At 44.5% G+C, this 20,941-nt stretch overlaps 2 protein-coding genes across 3 annotated transcripts; both read left to right on the plus strand.

Annotated features, from left to right (window-relative positions):
• The first annotated feature begins 8,286 nt into the window (after positions 1-8,286).
• Positions 8,287-11,318, plus strand: LOC129600360 (zinc metalloproteinase nas-29-like). 2 transcript variants are annotated; one of them, XM_055498844.1, is made up of 4 exons: positions 8,287-8,536; positions 9,002-9,199; positions 9,659-9,782; positions 9,891-11,318. In XM_055498844.1, exons 1-4 carry the CDS (start codon positions 8,455-8,457, stop codon positions 11,188-11,190), a joined length of 1,704 nt encoding a protein of 567 aa, XP_055354819.1. In that variant the 5' UTR covers positions 8,287-8,454; the 3' UTR covers positions 11,191-11,318. The 2 variants fall into 2 exon arrangements, with proteins under 2 accessions (XP_055354819.1, XP_055354820.1); XM_055498845.1 differs by lacking the exon at positions 8,287-8,536 and adding an exon at positions 8,579-8,843.
• Positions 11,319-17,822: 6,504 nt separating this feature from the next.
• On the plus strand, positions 17,823-20,395 carry LOC129600358 (uncharacterized). Its single transcript, XM_055498843.1, has 4 exons — positions 17,823-18,087; positions 18,213-18,407; positions 18,564-18,687; positions 18,817-20,395. Exons 1-4 carry the CDS (start codon positions 17,997-17,999, stop codon positions 20,222-20,224), a joined length of 1,818 nt encoding a protein of 605 aa, XP_055354818.1. The 5' UTR covers positions 17,823-17,996; the 3' UTR covers positions 20,225-20,395.
• Positions 20,396-20,941: the final 546 nt, after the last annotated feature.

The following is a 20,941-nucleotide window of genomic DNA, read 5'->3' on the forward strand; positions in this document are numbered from 1 at the left end:
AACAGAAACTTAGAGCTCTACATAACACGAATTAAACCGATGCTCTTAAAGTATTTCAAATCGAAATTGTTATTCAGCGCTTCAGAGGAGCGGATCACTGTTCAGGTTGGAAAAGGGTGCAAGATCACGAAATCTCATATGGCTATGATCACCGGAATTTATAAACACCAGATCACTGTGCGGCCAGATAGATTGAAATCACTTCCCATTTGCTTTTAACTATACCCTTACTCAAAATTAAATCTTAAAATTAGATTTTAAGTTGTCCCCTTTTTGGTTTGTGAAGTGTGCAGTCGTCAAGCAACGACAGAGGAGCCATTTAGACGACCGAAAAAGGAATAATACGAGTACAGTACTTGATCATCATCGGATTCTAGGAATATTAGGCACTTGTACCTCGTACTGTGTGACGTCGTATTGTACATGTACTCTGTATATTAATTGTACTGAAGGAAACTTGCCACTTAATGCAACAAGACGTTGAACAGCTGCTACAAAATACGCTCACTAGAGTCAAGTTTTGACTCAAAATGTAATTAGATACTGTACTTAGTAACTTACGGTGTTAATGAAAATTAATTTATTTTGAGTTTATAAAGAAATCAGTCTGTTATTTAATCACGGCATTTTCACGCGATATGGCGCAGAAGTTAGCAGTATCAGTTGATCATTGATGATAGCGTCAAACTGCTGGGTTAAATAACTTAAATGCGATTTTTCCCGTATTTAGCAAAACACGGATTTTAAAGAAAGGGAACGAGAGAATCTGCAGGTTAATGCATAATAATCTACATGCAAATACCCGTAATATGCTGGTGAATGGAGTCCAGCAGCGTGTTCCTTTTGATTGCATGCGTTGTCGTCAACCAATATCGCGTGCAGTGCATCCAGTGCGTCGTGGGCCATCAGGAATGCGACTGTGGCTTTGATTGTGGCGCAGTAAAGACGGACAGTGATGTGGACAACTTCTACACCCTCCTGAAAGCCAAACAGTGCAAGGAAGCCAGACCGTTCGTGAACATGTTCGGGTACAAAGTGGTGCAGTGCCCGCGGGCCGACGACCTCTGCTACCATTTTTTGGATGTGATGACGACCAATTATACAGCAAATCCCATTTCCTTGATGAGCATCGGGATGTGTTTCACCCGCGGAGAAGGAGCCGAGCAGTACCTCTACCGTGCCGTCGATGTACCCAATGACCCCTCGTGGAATGCTGAACGTATCCTCGCCATCCGCCTGAACTTAAAAGGCATTGTGTTTCCCTCCAAGGGCTTCCTCTGCGGCAATATAGGCTGGGCCCAGCGTACATTTAAGGGCGTACCGATCCCCGGAGTCGGTGATTACATGGTCAACTGTCTGTGCAATAAGGATCTGTGCAATACAGGGCTGGTGGCGATGGGCGCGGCCGCCCCACCTCCACCCGACACGCCGGTCAACGAGCATAAGCAGATTGAGGAATTAGGGCGGGATCGGAATCGAACGAAAGTGGAAGTTACTGACGTGGATCCGGGTGGTGGTGGAGACGGTGGAGGGGGGATCAGTGGGGGGAACAGTACGGGAAATATCGTGAATTCCTCTTTTATAGAGGATCTTCACAGCCGATGCGGTCTTAATCCCGATGATGAGGACTGCCGGAATGTAAAGCCGGGCGGGCGTGGTGGTGCGCCTGTTGGGCTGTTGTGTGCTCCCGTCAGTCCTTTGCTCTGTCTGATGATACTTTGTTATTTCTGGTTAAAATGTTTTTATGTCTGCAGGATCTAATAAAATTAATTACATATATTACTGTTAGCGCAAGGTATGTGTTGGTAAAGCGTGCTGAAAAAAGTATCTGGTATCCGCAACAGTAATAACGGCAACAATACTAATGGCGCGTTAGTCGCGCACTATGATTATTTTGCCTTTGGAAAATGGCGCTTATTTAGCCCGCTTAGAAGTGCACTGCAATAAGACAAAAAGGACACTGATACCTGTTCGCCAAGGCAGACCGCTTGTTTGGGATGTAACAAGCTGGTGTACTGTTGCAGATTCCCACGTCGCCGCAAGCTCCAAGAAATCCGGAAGTGTGTCCCAACTGGCAGAAAATTCCAAGCGCCGGACGTATTCTTTTTTGGAATACGGTTACCTCTTTTATCCCCTGGTTATTGAGACACTGGTAGTTTTTGGCCCTGCCTTCAGTGAAATGCTGCTTTTATGGGCCGCGAGATTCGGGACATAACGGGCGAAGCGCGTTCTACTGCTTTTCTCAAGCAGCGCTTTAGTTTAGCTGTTGTTAAAGGAAATGCTACAGCTGTTTTGAGTACCTTGCCTTTTAATCCGAGAGAGGATAAGGATTTTGGTTGTTTTTTAATGTTTAATTTTTAACTGAATTATTGCTATTTGGGTGGCTATTGCCAATAAATTAAAAAGACAAAAAGGACAGACGAATACGTAAGAGATTCAAGACGAAATATAAAGCTCGTTGCTTATATTTCCCCGTAGTGGTTTGCCGAAACGGTTCTGATTAGATAACTTTCAGATCCGGTCCATCCGGGTACAGTCATCGGCTAGGTAAAGCATGACTCAGCTCGGTATATAAATTCGCTGTAGAGCGTGTCCACCAAGTACCACTCGGAAAAGTATATTGTGCAGATAACCTTTATTAGAAGCTTCCTTCGTTGTCAGTTTAATCGCTCGTACATCAGTATTCCGTTCATCGGGCTTTGGTTGATTAAACTTGCTTTTACAGTAATACTAATAATTTTATTGGTCAAATCAAAATGCAATACACAAATTATTAGAAAAGACAGTAATACTAATTGTGCAACATCCTTAACTACTGTACGCGCAGGTACGGGTCTTCTCGCTGCAGATTACAGGATAAAATGTATGTAGTTAGCAGATTCCGCGATTTTGTTTGTATTATTGAAAATGTCAGGTGTACAGTATCATCGATCTCGGTCTCTCGCGTGCGATCATTAAAAAAATCGGATTAAATGAAAGTTCATCAGTTAATCAATTTTCGTTGTTCTCTTAGATGGACCCGTCCGAATCCGATAGGAAGTCTGATTCGGCTTCCACAAATCAGACAGAACCTGACGCGGACTCGCTTGCGAACCAGGAATTCTTAAAAGAAGATGAATCTCATAACCGGTATGTGAAATAAAATGTTTGGTATTTGGACGCTAAAATTTTTGTTAGCATTGCGGTAACTTTATCGCATTGGCATTCGATTGCATCCGTTAGTCCTCCGAGATGAAAGACAAAGCCAGGCATAAGTTAATTTTGTGCTTACATTTTAGCGCTACGAGTGCGACAATTCCTGCTGACGTTAACGCAAGTGGCGATCAGCAGGCCGCTTGTGAGGAGAACGGATTGCCCATGGATGTGAGCCCGCCCACACCGATCATTCCTCGAGAGCCCTTCCAGAGTTTGGCCCGTAATATCATACGGGCCTTCAATGTAGATCTCGATTGCGAAGCAGGCGCCATGGAGGCCCTGCAAGGAGCTGCTGAAGGGTTCATAATTTCTCTTTTTGATCCCGCACGGGAATAGCCGTTGTTCTGACCACTACGAAGCTGTCTTTCGAAAATTTTCGGTTTTAACATTTGCGTGAGCACTAATATGTATCTTGAAGTTTAAGATCAACATTTTTTTTGCTGCACCACAAACTTTAAAAGGAAAAAAATTAAATTTTAAGATTATTCGTAGCGTATAAATGGGGGCACCTACATGTATACATAATTTTTGGAGATAAATGCACGCATGCGACTGTTTTTACAAAGAACCAGATTCACAGAGTGACAGAGTCTAGCATTTATTAACAAATTATGACGAGAATCATAAATTTCTAACAGTTAGCTGTGAAAGATTAGACAAAAAATACCAAATTCGGTGGAAAACACTTCGCGTTTCTATTCGCGTATTTATAACTTCATTCTAAAGTTCACGAAGGCCGGTCCAAAAAGCAGTAACCGGTACACCGGTTTATAATAAGGCTTCTGTGAAGCTCCATAACCAGATTCGTACTCACAATCCGTTTTCACAGTGCTGCAAATGTGAAAAAGGTCAAGCTACAAAACCTAAACAAATTTTGTTGGTAGGCACGTACTTCCTCGGTACGATTGATTGGGTTTGTAAATTACGAATGTGGTGCTGGAGAAATGTTTAACTATCGTTCGTTATAGATTCAGTTAAGTCATTTCGGGACTAATAAAAGTTTTTGAAAATTCTAACAAATTTGTATATTTGTGCTCCCGAAAGTCAAGGTATCTGGACCGGAGCAATGACACATCAATATTCACCGGGAAATTCATTACAAGCCTCAAAGCACATTACGTTGCTGTTTCGTATTAGTGTCAGAGTATGTTATCGCAGGGCCATACTGCACAACGTTCAAAACACCGCGCCTCGGAGTTCCAGTGAACGCCGCCGGTTAACCACACATCCTCCGTTTACCGGTAATCACATATACGAGTACTGTGTGCATTCGCTGATTTGTTCACGCATTGTTTCTGGGAAGCCAGCCCCTGTTCGCTGGCAATCTGCACGCACACTGCGGCGCACACGCTCAATGGGAGCATTAGTGCGGCTGGCCGGCTTCTTCCCCGCCGCTTATGTCACCGGCATGTCAAGATAATGTTTACACTCGGCCGTCGCCAGCGGGGCGTGCAGTATGCGCCGTATAATCCCCCTGGTGGATGGATCCGTTTAATACGGCTGATTGGATTAACTTTTTCTTGCCGAGCCTTAATTGACGCCAGTTACCGGCATTGTATACTGCTAACCCGGCGTCGCCTCCGCGATAGCCTTGCAAGTCTTCCATAAAAAGTATTAAATGCCCACCGTCGTCTCCGTTCTGCCAAAATCACTTAACATCGTTAACTACCAATTGCTCATCCACACTATTTAACTGCCAGATTTGGTCATCTCTCGTGAAAGTCGTCTGTGAAAGATTATGCAACAGTCATAATTTTGTAACCGTTTTTTACCTTTGTTTGACTGGAAAATTCCCCGAGCAAAAATGGTGCTGAATTTCAGCGAAGTGGTCAATGCGACCTTTACCACTGCGACCAACGCAACTGTGTTAAGGAAATCCTTATTCGCTGCCTTTCGTTTGGAATATTACGCTTTCCTCGCTGTAACACTAATTATTTGCACAATTGGATTTTTCCTCTTCCTGATATTTCTCCTTATTCTTCTCCGGCAACCTAACCTTTTTCACGGCTCTCGCTACCTTATTATCAACCAGACCTTGACCGAGATGCAGCTGATCGGCTTCCATCTGCCAGCTGCCACAATTGGTGCTTACGTTGCCGAGACCAACGGCTACTCGGTGTTTTTCACCGAAGCGTTCTGTCTGCACCAGACTTTCGTCTATCTCGTCACCGTGGTCGTCTCCATGTGGGGACTATTCGGACTGGCGCTGAACCGGTTCCTTGCCGTCAACAGCACCGTTCCCCAGCAGTACGAGCGGTGGACATCCAAACAGTTCCAGCTCATCCAAATCGCTGCAATCTGGTTAATCGCATTTTTATGCCATATTTACGTATACACCCAACCTAATTCGGTAACCGCCACAGTCTTCCCATTGCGACAATGCCGTTCGCTGCCGAGTGTACAGTTTACGTTCAAGCAGATCTTTGGAACATACCTCCCGCTGGCTCTTACCGGAGCACTGTACTTGTCCATTTCCTTTAAACTGTTGAAAGACCGCTTACGAAAGCATCGACAGCGGGTGGCGGATGCCGGTCCGGCGCATGAGGGGAACGTCGGACGCCAGCGTATCCTGTTGGCCAAGATACTCTTCATTAACGCCACGGTGCATACGGCTGCCTTCGTCCTGTATCCGGCTATCCAGGCCATCGTTGGAGTAAACCGGGCCAGTGCGGATCCCCTGCTGCCCCTGTGGTTCCGTACGGTCTTTCATGCCGGTCAGCTGGCGACGCCGGTAGGTGGTATTTGTGTATTGCTGAAAATAGCATCGATAGCGTAAAATTCTACGGATAGCGTAAAATTAGAGGCCAATTATTTACTCTCTTTATAAGGCGTATGTGGTTCTTTTTTAGCGTGCACATTCACACATAGAATGTGTACTCGTTGTCATTCATTGTTAGCCGCTAAACTACCGGGTAAAACTTGTAAAGGGCGAAAAAGGTTCTTGTCTGCCGAGCTTTTCTAAAACAGACACCTCCGAATTTGGAGTACATACAATACTGAGGATTAGTGTTCTGGCAGACAGGTAAATATACTGACGATTAGTGTTTTGGTGCAGTAGTAAAATTGCCACAGAATGTCCGGCAAAAAAGCAGTTCATAGATTACTTCGTTCGATTGTAAAGTTCTTTCTTTTCTTTTGTGGTAATCTCCAAATCTGGAATGTTTTTCTTCGCTCTTATGGATCAGAAGAAAGAGAAAGCTAATTTGTTGTTACTTGATTCGACCGACGTTCTTTTGTGTAGGTGACCTTCTTCATTCTCAGCCGAGACTGTCGCAAAGAAGTCATGCGTCTCTTTAAAAACCAACCCGTCGACCACAGTGGAGCATACGTGTCCGGTCACTCCAATTCGCATCAGACCTCCAAACGGACAGCGACAACGTCGGTTGCACGCAGCTATGTGGTGAATCATGCTCACGATCCGGTGGCATAATCTGGATTAGGATAGCCTCCCCGCCCCGCCTTGCTCCGCAAAAGATTATCCGACATTTGTCTCTTTTATGCATTGTTTGTCAATAAATTCGGCCTTTTTGCAGTGGATTATCTCGGTAAATCTGCAAGCTTGGATATTCTGCGTACTCCATATGTACTATGTTTAAGCAGTTCGAAGAACCACTTCATTCTTGCACAATTTCTCTAAATGGCTCATTATATATGGAAATAATCCTAAACCCAGAATTTTTATTGTATAAAAGGAAGAAAATTCTCGTTGCCGCGTAAATATGGGATAGGCTAACGGACGATAGCCGACAGCAGAACTGTGAGTCTCCAGGAACTGATCATCGCCATCACGTTTCGCATGCAGTTATCGACCGTCACTACGTACCGAAAAAGTCGCCATATTCTGTGCTTTCACGCAATACAACGTCAATGTCGAACATACGTGTTTTATTCGCAGTTGACCTTTATCTTTTGATCGGAAGCATGACGCGTGGCTTACAGCAAATTTTAACAGAAACGTTTTCAGTAACTTAATGCGTCATGCGGGGATGCTTCTCACAAAACGCCTGCAGAACACACGAGGCAGCAGGCAGTGCAGTGCGCAACAACTAACGCATTAGTTAAAGAATATGTAAACGGAAAATCTATGTTCACGTGCCTCTGTAGTTTGCGTATAGCGTCGGCCACAAAAGTTCCAATAAAAATAGCGTAAAATGCATTAAGAATCAGGCGTGCTGAGTTGCGCAGCGGCCTCCTACGAGGCACTACGACTGACAGGAAACAAAGTACAAAATACGGTACCTAAATAACGAGAGTGCAGTGCGTGTGCCTCAAGCGAGTAACGTCGACCCTTTTGTATGAGCCTGGTTACAATTGTTAGCAGTGCGTGATTTTGTTCTTATGCAGTACCGTATATGAAAAATGGTGCCTAGATAAGGCACGCATTAGCTAAAGATGGGTTTTACACAATTCAGAGTAGGAACAGGATAACACTCCCTTCTCGCTGTATCGGTACTCGTACTGCATTATCGCTTAAAGCGTAACTAAGGAATTCTATGCTCGGACATAGCGTACACATGTTTCATAAAATTAAGCAGTTTTCTGGATTAGGAATGAAAAAAGCGATTTTATCGCGCGATTAAAACGAGTGTCGTTTTTACCACTAAAATCTTGGTAAACTATTTTACTCATCTGGCTGTTCGATGGTCGATGGAAACAAAATTATGTTTCGTACATTATATTAGAAATTAAATACTGCAGTAAAAAATGATAGAATCAATAGAATGGATAAATATCCCTGTAAATGCAGAAAGTAGTGGTTCTGTGTCATACAAAATGTAACTGGACAAACTAGGGGCGCATAACCTCCAGAGAAAGCGACGATGTACATAACTAGAATATGTATACATTGTGGTGAAACATTTTTAGATAAAGGTGCTGTGCTGTACCGGCGCATACTTATATTTATAATCCGGAATTCCCCAAAATCCAAAATTCTAAGCGGACGTTCCGGGTACGGTAGTATTCACTGCCAGTGATTAAATCTTTAACTCTGTTCAAGGTTTAGGCGCAGCCAACCTTTGCTACCACAGATTGCATGCTAGATAGAAACCACAAAATGTGTGAATCACTCGTACCAGAAATGGCCACGGCGTTGGAGTCTGGGTTTTATATGCTCGATGTAGTGTTTACAAATGCCAATTTAATACAACCCTAGACACCGTTATAACTTGTAACCGAATAAAACACAATATCCTCTTTAATATTTGTAGAACCTTTTTATTGAGGGATCAGTGGTCCTAACCTTTCGTGTAACATAACATGCATATTTTTGGATACATTGTCCTTTGTTACTCTCTTTCTATCGGCATTCTGCAGGCGAATGGAGCAACATTGCCAGAAGGTATGTTAATCTACTTGGTAGTACCGGAGCCGGGAGCGAATCTAGAACATCACCACACGCGGAAAACTGGTTACAGCAGCGTCACGCCACAGTAACGGTTTCTGCACAAAAAATATATATATGCCTCGATTCATAAACGGAAGGCAGAGCAATTCAATGCTTCGATATGTAAAAAAATATATATGCTTCGATCAGTTTGATGTATATTTTCAAAGCTTAGGCAGCCCTTAATGATAATTCACTATCCAACGTCACTATCCGATACTACTTTGCTGTCTGATTGTTTGGTGGTAGGACGAGAAACAGAGTAAGTAATTAATTTTCAGCCGGTGGCAAAGCTGAGATGCGTTTGAGATAGCTTTTTGTATTTTCCATGAAATGTATATATATATTCGGCAGATATATTAAGTACAGAGCAATATTTGCCCATATGCAAGCAGTGGACACTGTCAGCAAAATTTTCAGACGCACACGAGCGAATTGATGCCAGCGTCCTGGAAGCTAGAGAATCGGAAATCGGGCAGTGCAACCTGGAGGAGCAACTGACGGCACCCAGTGGAGACGGGTTTTCCGCTGCCGCTGAACCATCCGGGCAGTTGATGCCGGAGAATTACTGGCCCAATAATGGGAAGAACATTCCGTATCAAATCAGCCATGAATTCGGTAAGAAAAAATGTTGATAAACGTTACAATATCTACTCGTTTAATTTCTCAATATGTACAAGGCGAGCTTCGCACAACAAACATGATCAAACGAAGAATTTGCCCCAATTAACATGGGAAGGGACCGTGCACAATACACTCATTGCATTACCACGCATAATCTCCAAACTTAAACGTTGAAACAGAAAACAAGTAGAGCGACTCTCACCCGTCCTTAAAAACAACTTCTTACCGATCTCCTTTAACGTTACAATGCCGGTCTCACACCAAGTGCCAAAAGTCTCGCATGCAAAAGCGACAAAATTACAGCGATCAGCGATTACAATATCTTATGTCTGTACTTTACATCCAACGCGGTTCTATAGGGGCTGTATTGTGTTTCATGCAATGTATTTCATCTGTCTTGAATATCACTGAAGTACTGTAATTTCATAGCCAGTAGAAAATTATTTATTACAGATACCGAACAAAGCAGTAGAATACGACAAGGTCTACAAAAGATTCAAGCCAGAACGTTTGCCTGTATTACGTTTATAAACAAGACAACGGAGACGGACTTCATCTTCTTTAAGCCGAGCAGATTGTAAGTACATACATAATTATTATCAAAGGGAAATTTGAACGACGTAGAGAATTTGAACGCATAGAAAAAAGGATTCAAATGGAATAGCTTTCTCTGTTATTTTTTTAGGTGCCAAAGTCGAGTCGGAAAGCATGTTAACGGCGGACGACACGATATCGAGCTCTCAAACGCCTGTGTCAACCACATCGGGATCATTCAGCACGAAGTCCTGCACGCACTGGGTCTCTTCCACGAACAGAACCGACCGGATCGGGATGCGTACGTGGAGATCTTCTATGACAACATTCAGCCGGATTTCGTCTTCAACTTCCGCTTACTGTCGGCGATGGAAGTCTACGGGACCATGTACGATCTGGATTCCATTATGCACTACGGTGGTTTCGACTTCGCCAAGGTCCGCAGTCGGTATACAATTCGTCCGAAGAATAAGAAGCGAGTAAGGATGGGACAGCGGAAGGGTTTGAGTACCCTGGATGTGACGAAACTGCACAACGCGTACCAATGTACTTTCGACAGCGACAACGAGGTACCCGATGACGGAGATTTGGTGACAACATCCAAAAGTGTCAGGACAAGTCCTCCAGGAAGTGCCAAGAGTATGACCACTGCTGTAACCGATAGCAGTGCTAGTGAACAGTTCCCGGAGTTTTCCATGGAACCCATGACGCGCGAACAGTGTGCTTTTCAGTTCCGATCTAAATGCGGACGCCAATTCTACACGCAGTCGACATGCAAGGAAACCAAAGGTCTGGAAATTGACTGCAAAGGTTTGACCACAGACGAACTACGCGATATGGTAGAGCGTGCCGCCCGCCCACCGGTGCGGGCTATCCGTCTGGACCTGGATGATGGGCGGCATCTCCAGTCTGAAATATTTCGTCCCATTCGGTTGCAGATTATTGGGTTCGAGTTGTGGAACTGCAAAACAAACCGAACAACGGAAAAATTGTGGCACTTGCGTTTCTCGCGAATGTATCACTTTGAATTAGTAAAATGCCAAGACTTGGTTGTGCGGAAAAGTGATTTTGACAACTCGAAAAACTTACGGATGATTCTGTTCCGCGATTCCACGATTGCGGAGTTGGAAGATAAAACTTTTATGAACCTGCCGGAACTGCTGGTCTTGAGTTTGGAGTACGAGCGTATCCGTAGTAAATCCATTCCGAGTTATCAGCAAGATTTTATTGGAGAATTACACTGCTCCTGTCAATTCGCATGGCTGCGTACATGGTATAGCAGTCGTCCGTCACTTCTGCATGGACGCGAAAAGGGGGCCGTGTACTCAGTGGTTGACGCTTTTCAAAGTCCGGAAGTCAACGCCGACGGAATGTACCGACCATACAACTGTCAGACTAAATCTTATCATACGCATGTCTCGAATTTGCCCTTCTCAACCCACGCTTGTTAAAAAATGCTGACCTGTAACTCAGGAACTGGTACTATGATATCTTTATGATAACAAAGTTATAGTTATAGTGGTTACTGTGCTGCATGTGACGGAGAGATCAGTACGATAGGAATAATTACCGTAAATAATCTATCCTACCGACCTACTCAACGACAGAGTATGAGCTGGTATCTCAATGTGGCATAGCTAAGTCTACGAATCTATGCGAAGCGAGAACTGCATCTCCGACGATAATTTAATAATAACTCCGACACTGCCAAAACTCGTAATGAGAGAACTCATGATGTAAAATACTGCCACTCGCGGACTTATATAGACACGGCGCATCCGTGTAGAAACAACCAAAAGTAAATCCGAACACAAAAGAGAAACGTCGAAGAAGTACAGCGAATAATAGAAAGTACGAGTAAAGCCGTCACATTACGTACTGTACTGCTATATTCCGTCACATGTAATGTACAGCAATTTTTATGATCAATTTCGTGTTCATTTTCCGTTTCAATGGTCCAGACTCAGATTATAGCAGTAAATACAACAACAGTTACGCAGCACACTGTCGCGCATTGGTGTTAAAAAAACTGCTGGCGGTCAACTTTGTTCCCTAGTACAGACAAAAATAAGTCGCCATCGGAACGGCCTTCAAATGGGTGAATTTTTATTGATTTCACAAGAAGCGGTAACATCACTGTTTCAAAACAATAAATCAAATAAAAAATAACTCATTTAATGCTGCCGATCCCTCCATTGTCCCGAGTACGGAAGCAGCGTTGAAGCAGCCTTCAAATTGTATTTAAACTAATCGCTGTTACAAAATGTTCTGCTACAAATCTGCATTCAACACAGATAAACAGCGCCTTAGACGCTGCGTGCCACATCAGGGGGAATTCGCGCCTGTAGCCGGCAGAAAGGTGGACGGGTGGATGGTGGATGTTCATTGAAATCGCATCCACCAATCTGCCGACCTTTGGCAGATTGGTGGATGAGTCGTCCACCTTTCTGCCCGATCACATCCACCTTTCTGCCGAAGGTCGGCAGATTGGTGGATGAGCCATCCACCTTTTTGCCGAAGCACATCCACCTTTTTCTAAAGGTCGTCCACCTTTCTGCCGAACCAAACCGTCGGCGTCGATTGATCTGACAATGAAACCATTGAATGCATTCAGGCCCATTGTAAGATCAATGCATGCTTACGCAGACAGACTGAGTTACGCTGCTCCGGCAGAAAGGTGGATGCAGTCATCAGACATTTCCATCACTCTGTCTGAACATGTCATTCTACACGCTTTTCTACTCCGAAGTAATTTTGTTTTATTTCTCCGAAGTTTAAATAAAATACTAGAGGTAGACGAGGAGAAGGTTATTGCGTTGTCCATCAGATAGTCAACTGGCTGTCTCCGGAGACGGAAAAGTGAAGACCAAATGCTTTCGTCCATCTCCCGTTCAGTTTTTAGTAGACCTACCCAGTCAACATTCCAAAAGGGAAGAAAACTTCTAGAAGTTATTTGGTATGCTGCCTGTGGCGAATAACGGAAATTAGAACTGCTTCTCTGCGAGGACCCCAATTGTTCTGGATGTCGCAAGTTTATGGCAAACTTATAATCCTCTCTAATTTACATTTTCACAACAAACAGCAACATACTCGGTGCGAACAACTTTTGAATGTTATCTTATTTTCTTACGAACCTTGAAAAGTTGATTGTGTGGATTTACCCAGAACCAAACGTGAGGAAAGGTTTTGTTTCTGGTCTTCTTTTTCGTCTACGACTGGCTGATTGATGAGCAGCACGGAGCTCGGCTAGCTGAAGTTTTTTTTAAATTAAATTTAGAAAACAAAAGCAGATCTCTCCGGAGAACTCAAACGAGTAGGATAACATGTTCAGACAGAGTGACGGAAATGTCTGATGACTGCATCCACCTTTCTGCCGGAGCCGCGTCATGCATTGATCTTACAATGGGCCTGAATGCATTCAATGGCTTCATTGTCAGATCAATCGACGCCGACGGGTTGGTTCGCCAGAAAGGTGGACGACCTTGGGCTTGGACCTTTAAAAACGGTGGATGTGCTTCGGCAAAAGGTGGATGGCTCATCCATCAATCTGCCGACCTTCGGCAGAAAGGTGGATGTGATCGGGCAGAAAGGTGGACGACTCATCCACCAATCTGCCAAAGGTCGGCAGATTGGTGGATGCGATTTCATTGAACATCCACCATCCACCCGTCCACCTTTCTGCCGGCTACACGCGCCTGCTCGGTTAATCAAATAATTCGCCCACAGGCGGGGTGATAAGAATTAATCTCATTTTGCTTCACGGCTCCGTTGGATACGGCTGGCTGAATTCGATAAGGGGAAGATTTCACTGATGGGAGAAATCTGTTGATAAGCGCCCACCTGAACTTGCAACCTCTCTCTGCCCTTCAACCGCTCGCCTATCTCCTACTACGCCGGATCCGGGTTACTTCCGCCGCTAAGCCTATAAAAGCCTCTGCATACCGGCTGCCGGCTTCATTATTGCAGCTAGTCGACCGAAGCGTAGCGAAGGTCTTCTATGTTCAGCGTTTATGAAAAAAGTGGTGTCCGTCGGTCACCGCCACCTAATGCACGCATGCGCGAGTATACTATCAAATGCACATATGCGCACTGGCCGTATATACTCAAGCCGCAAGCAAACTATGGAGGAGTCCGTCGGTCACCGCCAACTAATGAGCATATGCGCGGGCTTACTATCAAACGCATATACGAAATGCACATACGCGCACTGGCCGTATATACTCAAGCCGTAAGCAAACTATGGAGTCCGTCGGTCACCGCCACCTAATGCAGATAAGTGCGGGCTTACTATCAAAACGCACATATGGAATGCACATATACGCACTGGCCGTATTTACTCCGGAAGCCGCAAGCAAACTATGGTGTCCGTGTGTCGGTGGTGACTCACTGCCACCTTATGGACACGCACATGGTCACCTATTATAAAATACAGAGATGCGCGCTGGCCGAACATGTCCAGGGCGCATTTAAAGAGTGTGTCTATTGGCCACCATCTCTCTTGATAAAGTGTCCAGGAGTATGGTACCCACTAGCCATATACAAGTGCTGCGCTATTTATTGAATTTTCAGGGTTATAATTATTTCTTTGTTAGCTCAACTTTGGCATTTTGCATCACACTCTTTACATCATACACAAACGAAAAATCTAGAAAAGAAGATTATAATGCAGCGCAACAGGAGATTATAATGCAATGCCTGAAAGTACAGAAGAAGTCCCAGCTGCTCGTTGTGATAAGCGCAATACCGGCATGGGCAATCGGCGTCTTTATTTGACAGCAATTTCAGATCAAACTGAAGCAAATATTACCCAGCACCACGTCTATATAACTGGCAAAACCATGGCTACACCGGCTCAGATGTATCTTCACCGTTATTTAAACCGTAGGTATTTCCCTCCCTTCAGGTTTTTAAAAAAATATTAAATTTTTCAGTACGGTCGGCAAACAAATCCCATCCATAACTTTTATTACGTTCTGAGAACAGTGGAATGTTCGTCGTGCATTGGGCTTCCACTGGTTACATAATTTTACTCTAAATATCTCATACTCGTAACAAGAATTCTACAATGTTTGCTACCAAGTAGATAAAAATCGGTTATAAAATTACTGCTTCGCTTCGGTCATACAGTGCCCGCCAGAAGCGAGTGCACTTTCCTAGTTACAGTACTTGCAAATTTTTTTTTCGCTCTCGGGCGTCCTTAGGGCGCTTCGCACCGTGTTGTTGTTGGCACTTCGGTGCCCTTTCGTCCCCCCCTTGTCTGTAGCGATTCTGTCATGTATTTGTGTTAACGAAACTAAAGTGAGGCACCGGCGTTTATTAAAGGGTTTAATGTGTGCGTATGGCTTTCATGGGCACAGTATTACCCCTGTTGAACTGTGCCCATGAAAGGAATGAAACTGACTACGGTGACATTTGAACCGTCGCCTCTGGAGTCTGCACAATTTTTGTGACGTCTTTAATTAAATAAATGCGTTCTCAGAGCCGCTGCATCGCAGTGCACCCTAATATGGCCGTCTTTGTTTTTGCTCATATCAAATAACCTTACTAAGCAAAAAATATTGCCGCTGGTCAAAAATTACGTGCACAAGCCGCTTACTCTGATATCTGTACCGTACCGTAATGTTACACAATTTTCTTAGCGTGGATTTAACTTACTTCGGTCGAGATTTTGTCCAGTACGATGTCTAACGCCAGCTACATTTTTGACGTAACCTTCTTGAATTCGCCCAACTCTACTGAGCAAAGAGAATCCCTGTTCGTCGTTTACCATTCGGAATTCATTGCGTTTCTTGCAGTGAGTTTATTGGTTTGTATCGTTGGCGTTGTCCTTTTTTGCATTCTTCTTCTGATCCTCATCCGTCAACCATCCCTCTTTCATGGCTCACGCTACCTCATCGTTAATCAGGCATTTGCGGAAATACAACTGATCGGGTTCTACCTGCCCGCCGCCTCTATCGGCGCCTATATGGACGAGTCCAGAGGTTATTCTGCATTCTCCAACAAAGCATTCTGTCTGCACCAGACATTTTTTTATCTGGTGACGGTGGTTGCGTCCATGTGGGGACTCTTTGGATTCGCGTTGAACCGATTTTTGGCCGTTAGCAGCACCCTTCCACAGCAGTACGAGCGCTGGACATCCAGACGGTTTCAGTTACTACAGATCGGGTTAATTTGGTTCATCGCGGTTTTATGCCATATCTACATGTACATTCAACCGGATCTCGTTATCCCACTCGAGTTTCCGCTGCGGCAGTGCCGTGCGCTGCCTAGCCTACAGTTCACATTGAAACAAATCTTTGGGACGTACGTCCCGCTTGCTCTTACAGGAGTACTGTATTTGACGATCGCCGTTATGCTGCTGCGAAATCGGCTGAGGAAACATCGGGTGGCGGATGTCACAGTTAGACTGGAGGGAAATTTCGGCAAACGACGAATCCTTTTGGCCAAGATTCTTTTTATTAACGCCACGGTGCACACCGCGGCGTTCCTCATGTATCCGGCACTGCAGACCATACAAGGTGTCAGTGCCAGTGCGGACCCTCTTCTGCCGTTGTGGTTCCGCACAGTGTTTCATGCCGGTCAGCTCGCGACACCGGTGGGTAGTTTAGGAGTGTCGTTGCAGTAAACAACGGCGTGTTCGTTATCGATACGCAACCGAAATGTGCACACGCGCCAGAAGGAGTAACTTGAGATGGTCGAGACACAACGTAGTGATGACGCTCACTGTTCTCTAACTGGCTTTCATGATAAAACAAACACATTCATCAAAAAAGTTAATTTTTCTATAAGCACTTATTTTCTTGATCCTAGGTAGTTACGTTTGTTCTTAAGGAACTCGTCTGCGTAACTGCATATATACAACTTTTTCTATAAGGATTGTTATATTTACTACAAAGTGCTAACAGTAAATTTCTCATGTTTAGAGACTGTACTGATGGTTAACTACAGAGTATTTTATTTTTTGCGTAGGTAACGTTCTTCTTTCTAAGCCGGGACTGCCGTAAGGAGATGGTTTTTCTTTTCAAAATGCAGCCGCCCCATCGTGGTCGGGCATATGTTTCTGGGCAGTCGTTTTCGCAGCAGTCGTTGAAACGCACTGCCACGGCGACCAGTGTGCGCAATCCCGCTGCAGTTCAATCTATTGCCAAAGTGGCATAATCGGCATTTTCATCCACAGCCGATCTTTGCAATAAAGATTTAATGGTGCACGTTTTGCTGTTTGCTTTTTCCATAAATTCTGCCGTTTTTGGGCGCATGGTTTTTTAGCGGACTTCACGGGTACATCTTTATGATACTGTAAGAGGGCCAGCCACTGCGCTGGTGTCAGAATTACTGGATAACAGGACTCGTCATACACACGGAAAAACGCCGTGTTTGGCATCACTTGACCATATTACATTATACAGACACAATATACGAGTACATTAGTAGGAGCCATTTTAAACAATTGTGGGATATCTCCCACATACAGGCTGTATGCATGTGCACGCGCTGTACGCATGAATCTCAGTGTATGACTGACGTGCGTTCTGGAAGTATCCAGAACGATCTGGATGTGTGATGTCAGAGCATTGATTTTTGCGCAGCTGCGCTGCGCTGTGGCAGTATATATGGTGTCGGTTGTGCTAGCGCAGAGGGAGCTCCTCTGATCAGTGGAATAAAGTGCCGGCGCCGAGTCCCGTTGTGTAGAGCGTATATACATACGTAGATTTATATGGGGCGAGCCGCCCGCACAATGGTGACACATAATTCAAACGTACATTTTAAACAATGGTGACACATAATTCAAACGTACATTCTGGTGACACATAATTCAGAGGTACATTCGTTTGTGCACCTGTATTGTACAAGCCTTATGCATGCAGTTTAATAACATCCAAGAGGTAAAGCTCATGCTAATGACGTAAAAATGGAAATTTTATCAGGAAGTACAAGAACAATTTTACTGGATCACGATCGCCGTTTTAACTGTAAGCGCGGCGTATTATGATGCAATTTCCCCAGTGCCAGACTTGTTTAGGTTGTGCTCAGCAAGATGCAGAGATAGCAAAGCGGAACTGTCAGTAGTGTTTTTAGGAAGATATGGGCCGACGATAAGCAGCATATACCACATGCTCGCACTCCTGTGTTTTTATTTTCTTCATATTGCAATGTTTTTATTGGATGGTATCATGGTGGCGGTTACAGTAGCACTCGAACACTATCGCCTGATTATTTCCTGGGTATTCTAAGACATCCATCAAAACTTACTCGTACAATGGCGAAGTTTATTTCCCCGTTTGTCTGTTTTTGCTACTGCTTCGTGGCCATATGCTTGCAACAAGCGCACGCAGCAACATTGCCACAAGGTACGTGTGCTACGTCAGTACCTGCACAATAATTTTCGGGGATATAACTGGACATGAAATGCAGCGTTTGCAGAGGTTGTGCATAAAGGTTTGCTACACAGTAATTGGCTGTAATACTTCCATAGATTGGCGGAATCGCATCGACCCCAGTGTGCTGGAGTCACGGGAATCAGAGTCTGGAATATGCAACCTAGACGAAGAAATAGAACTACCCGAAGGAAATGTGTTCGCTTTAAGCATTAGCACAGGCAAACTCCTCCCACAAAACTACTGGCCTAACGGCGGCAAAAATATTCCTTACAAGATCGCCCATGGTTTTGGTACGTTGGCTTTAATTCTGATTATACTCATACAAAGCGATAAATTGTGTTGATTTAAACTGCAACAAGAACAATCGCAGAACTTTCTACCGCTTTCACTTATTTTATTGCTTAATTGCGCCAAAACCCGAGTTTAAAATGGCACAATTTCTTTAGAAGAATCTGCGCGACGGAAAATAAAACGAGGAATGGCCGACATCAAGCGGGTTACGGTTGGCTGCATAACCTTCACTCCACGGACAAACCAAACGGATTACTTATTTTTCCGACCCCATGATAAGTAAGTACATACTGCAGACTTGACCCTTGAATACCATGTACTGCTAAGGACGTATTTTAAAGGTCAAGCTTCCATTAACAGTGCTGTTTACACAAACATATACTCCAGGGAAATGCTGTTGTGTTTTAGGTGGTGTCAGTCAAGAGTTGGCCGGCGGTTTAACGGCGGTCGGCAGGATATCAGACTGACCAAAGCCTGCGCTAATTATACCGGCACAATCCAGCACGAGATCCTCCACGCGCTGGGTCTGTATCACGAGCAGAATCGACCCGATCGCGATCAGTATGTCGACATCTTTCAGGACAATATCCGGCCGGATGTCATGCAAAACTTTCACGTCTTACCGCACATGGAAGTGTACGACACACATTATGACTTCGACTCCGTTATGCATTACGGCGCCATGGATTTCGCCAAAGACCCTAATCAACCGACTATCATTCCAAAAGTCACGAAACGGACGCATATGGGGCAGAGGCGGAGCTTGAGTATACTGGATGTGGCCAAACTGCAGAAAGCATACGGATGCCAATTCGATCCGGATAACGAAGAAGCAAACGATCCGGTTGCATCGATGCCACCCACACAAATGACGACAACAGTTCCAGAAACGACCGAGGCCACGGAAAAGCCACCTGATAGACAACAACAACAACGAATGACGCCAAAAGCACCAATCTTGCCTGTAACTCCTGAATTACCAGCGTTCACGCCAATCAGTACAGAATTTCAGGATGAAGAGTTTCCGGAGTTCTCCGACGAGCCAATGACGGAATCGCAGTGCTCGTTCCAGTTTCGTCCCGGGTGTGGGCGGGAACATTACACCCGTGCAACGTGCACCCATACTAAAGGTTTGGAAATCGATTGCAAAGGTATAATACCGGCTGTGCTTAGCGATATGGTGCGGAAAAGCGCCCGAAGGCCTATGCGCGCAGTCCGAGTCGATATTGATGACGGACATGATACACTGACCCCGGCAATATTCGCTCCCATCCGCTTACAGATTATCGGTCTGGAGTTATGGAACTGCCGCACAAGGCGCACGACGGAGAAGTTGCGTTTATTAAAGTTCTCCCGAATGTATCATTTTGAAGCGGTACAGTGCCGGAATTTGGATATTCGTCGAAGTGACTTTGATACGTCGAGGAATTTGCGAATGATTCTGTTCCGTTCGTCGACCTTTGCGCGGATGGAAGAAGATACCTTTGGGAATCTACCTGATTTGCAGTTGTTAAGTCTGGAGTACGAGCGAACCAGAAGGCCCACTATTCCATTGATTCCACGAGATCAGCTGGATAATGTTAAGAGGGTGCACTGCAGCTGCCAGTTTGAGTGGCTCAGACAACTGTTCGACCGCAAACCGGAGCTGCTGGATGGGAGACAACAGGGGGAAGTTTATCTAATTGACGATGCGTTTGAAAGCCCAAAAATCGAGGTCGAGCAGATTTACTACCCATTCCACTGCCGGCTGAATGGGTATTCGTCGTTCACGCGCTTTCGTGAAAACCCTTTTTCTCGGTACGCAGACGAGTGTTAGCGCTAACACTCAGCGCTGAGATGCCAGCATCTCAGAGTGTTTATTTATTCGAGAATGCTGATATTTTATCTAACAGTTACCTTGCATCCAGTGTCAAGCTTTTAAGGGTTTGCGTTTAATTACGCTCAGAAATAAAATTAACAATGGAAGCAAAAATACTAGTACCTACATGTTTACGCTAAAACAAGTAGGTACAAAATTGTTCACGCTTAAAAGATACTTCCGAAAAATCATCCAAATGTTACTCTACGTACAACGCACCATAAAAAATAATAGATGGCAGGTTACGTCGCATTAGCTGAGCGCAGATAGAACATCACTTCTCGATGCGAGAGTTGTTGCGTTCCTCTTTGAGTGTGTTGTGAGAAGAAGGAAACTCTGGAATTTAAAATGTTTCGATGGTCTTTCAGCAGAAGAATGGCTCCGTTACGGCAACCGCGGCACAGAACGAAAAATTGATAGATACGGAAACCACCAAAATCACGATGCCGCGAAACGCAGAAACAGCTAAAAAAAGTTGAAACAGACAACGCAAAAGTGATTGTTGAGCAGAATCTACGGTGGCCTTTTTCAATCTTGGCCTTATTGGAGAAAAAGCCATTACCATTCAACTGCCTAACGGATTATTTCGTTTTTGGTTCCCGTTTCGTGAGAGCCATCATTCATTGTTTGGGGATGAGGGCTAAGCCACCACTAGTAATAGTGCCAGTAACGATT

This window comes from Paramacrobiotus metropolitanus, unplaced genomic scaffold, assembly GCF_019649055.1.
Source record: "Paramacrobiotus metropolitanus isolate TYO unplaced genomic scaffold, Prichtersi_v1.0 Parri_scaffold0000173, whole genome shotgun sequence".
NCBI lineage: Eukaryota > Metazoa > Tardigrada > Eutardigrada > Parachela > Macrobiotidae > Paramacrobiotus > Paramacrobiotus metropolitanus.

What these genes read in the sequence shown, in the direction of transcription:
- LOC129600360 (XM_055498844.1), top strand. Translation starts at nt 8,455, where the DNA reads ATGCATATTTTTGGATACATTGTCCTTTGTTACTCTCTTTCTATCGGC. An exon ending in TGGAGCAACATTGCCAGAAG is followed by an intron (nt 8,537 to 9,001) that starts GTATGTTAATCT and finishes CAAAATTTTCAG; the next exon opens with ACGCACACGAGCGAATTGAT. An exon ending in TCAAATCAGCCATGAATTCG is followed by an intron (nt 9,200 to 9,658) that starts GTAAGAAAAAAT and finishes TATTTATTACAG; the next exon opens with ATACCGAACAAAGCAGTAGA.
- LOC129600358 (XM_055498843.1), top strand. Translation starts at nt 17,997, where the DNA reads ATGGCGAAGTTTATTTCCCCGTTTGTCTGTTTTTGCTACTGCTTCGTG. An exon ending in CGCAGCAACATTGCCACAAG is followed by an intron (nt 18,088 to 18,212) that starts GTACGTGTGCTA and finishes ATACTTCCATAG; the next exon opens with ATTGGCGGAATCGCATCGAC. An exon ending in CAAGATCGCCCATGGTTTTG is followed by an intron (nt 18,408 to 18,563) that starts GTACGTTGGCTT and finishes CAATTTCTTTAG; the next exon opens with AAGAATCTGCGCGACGGAAA.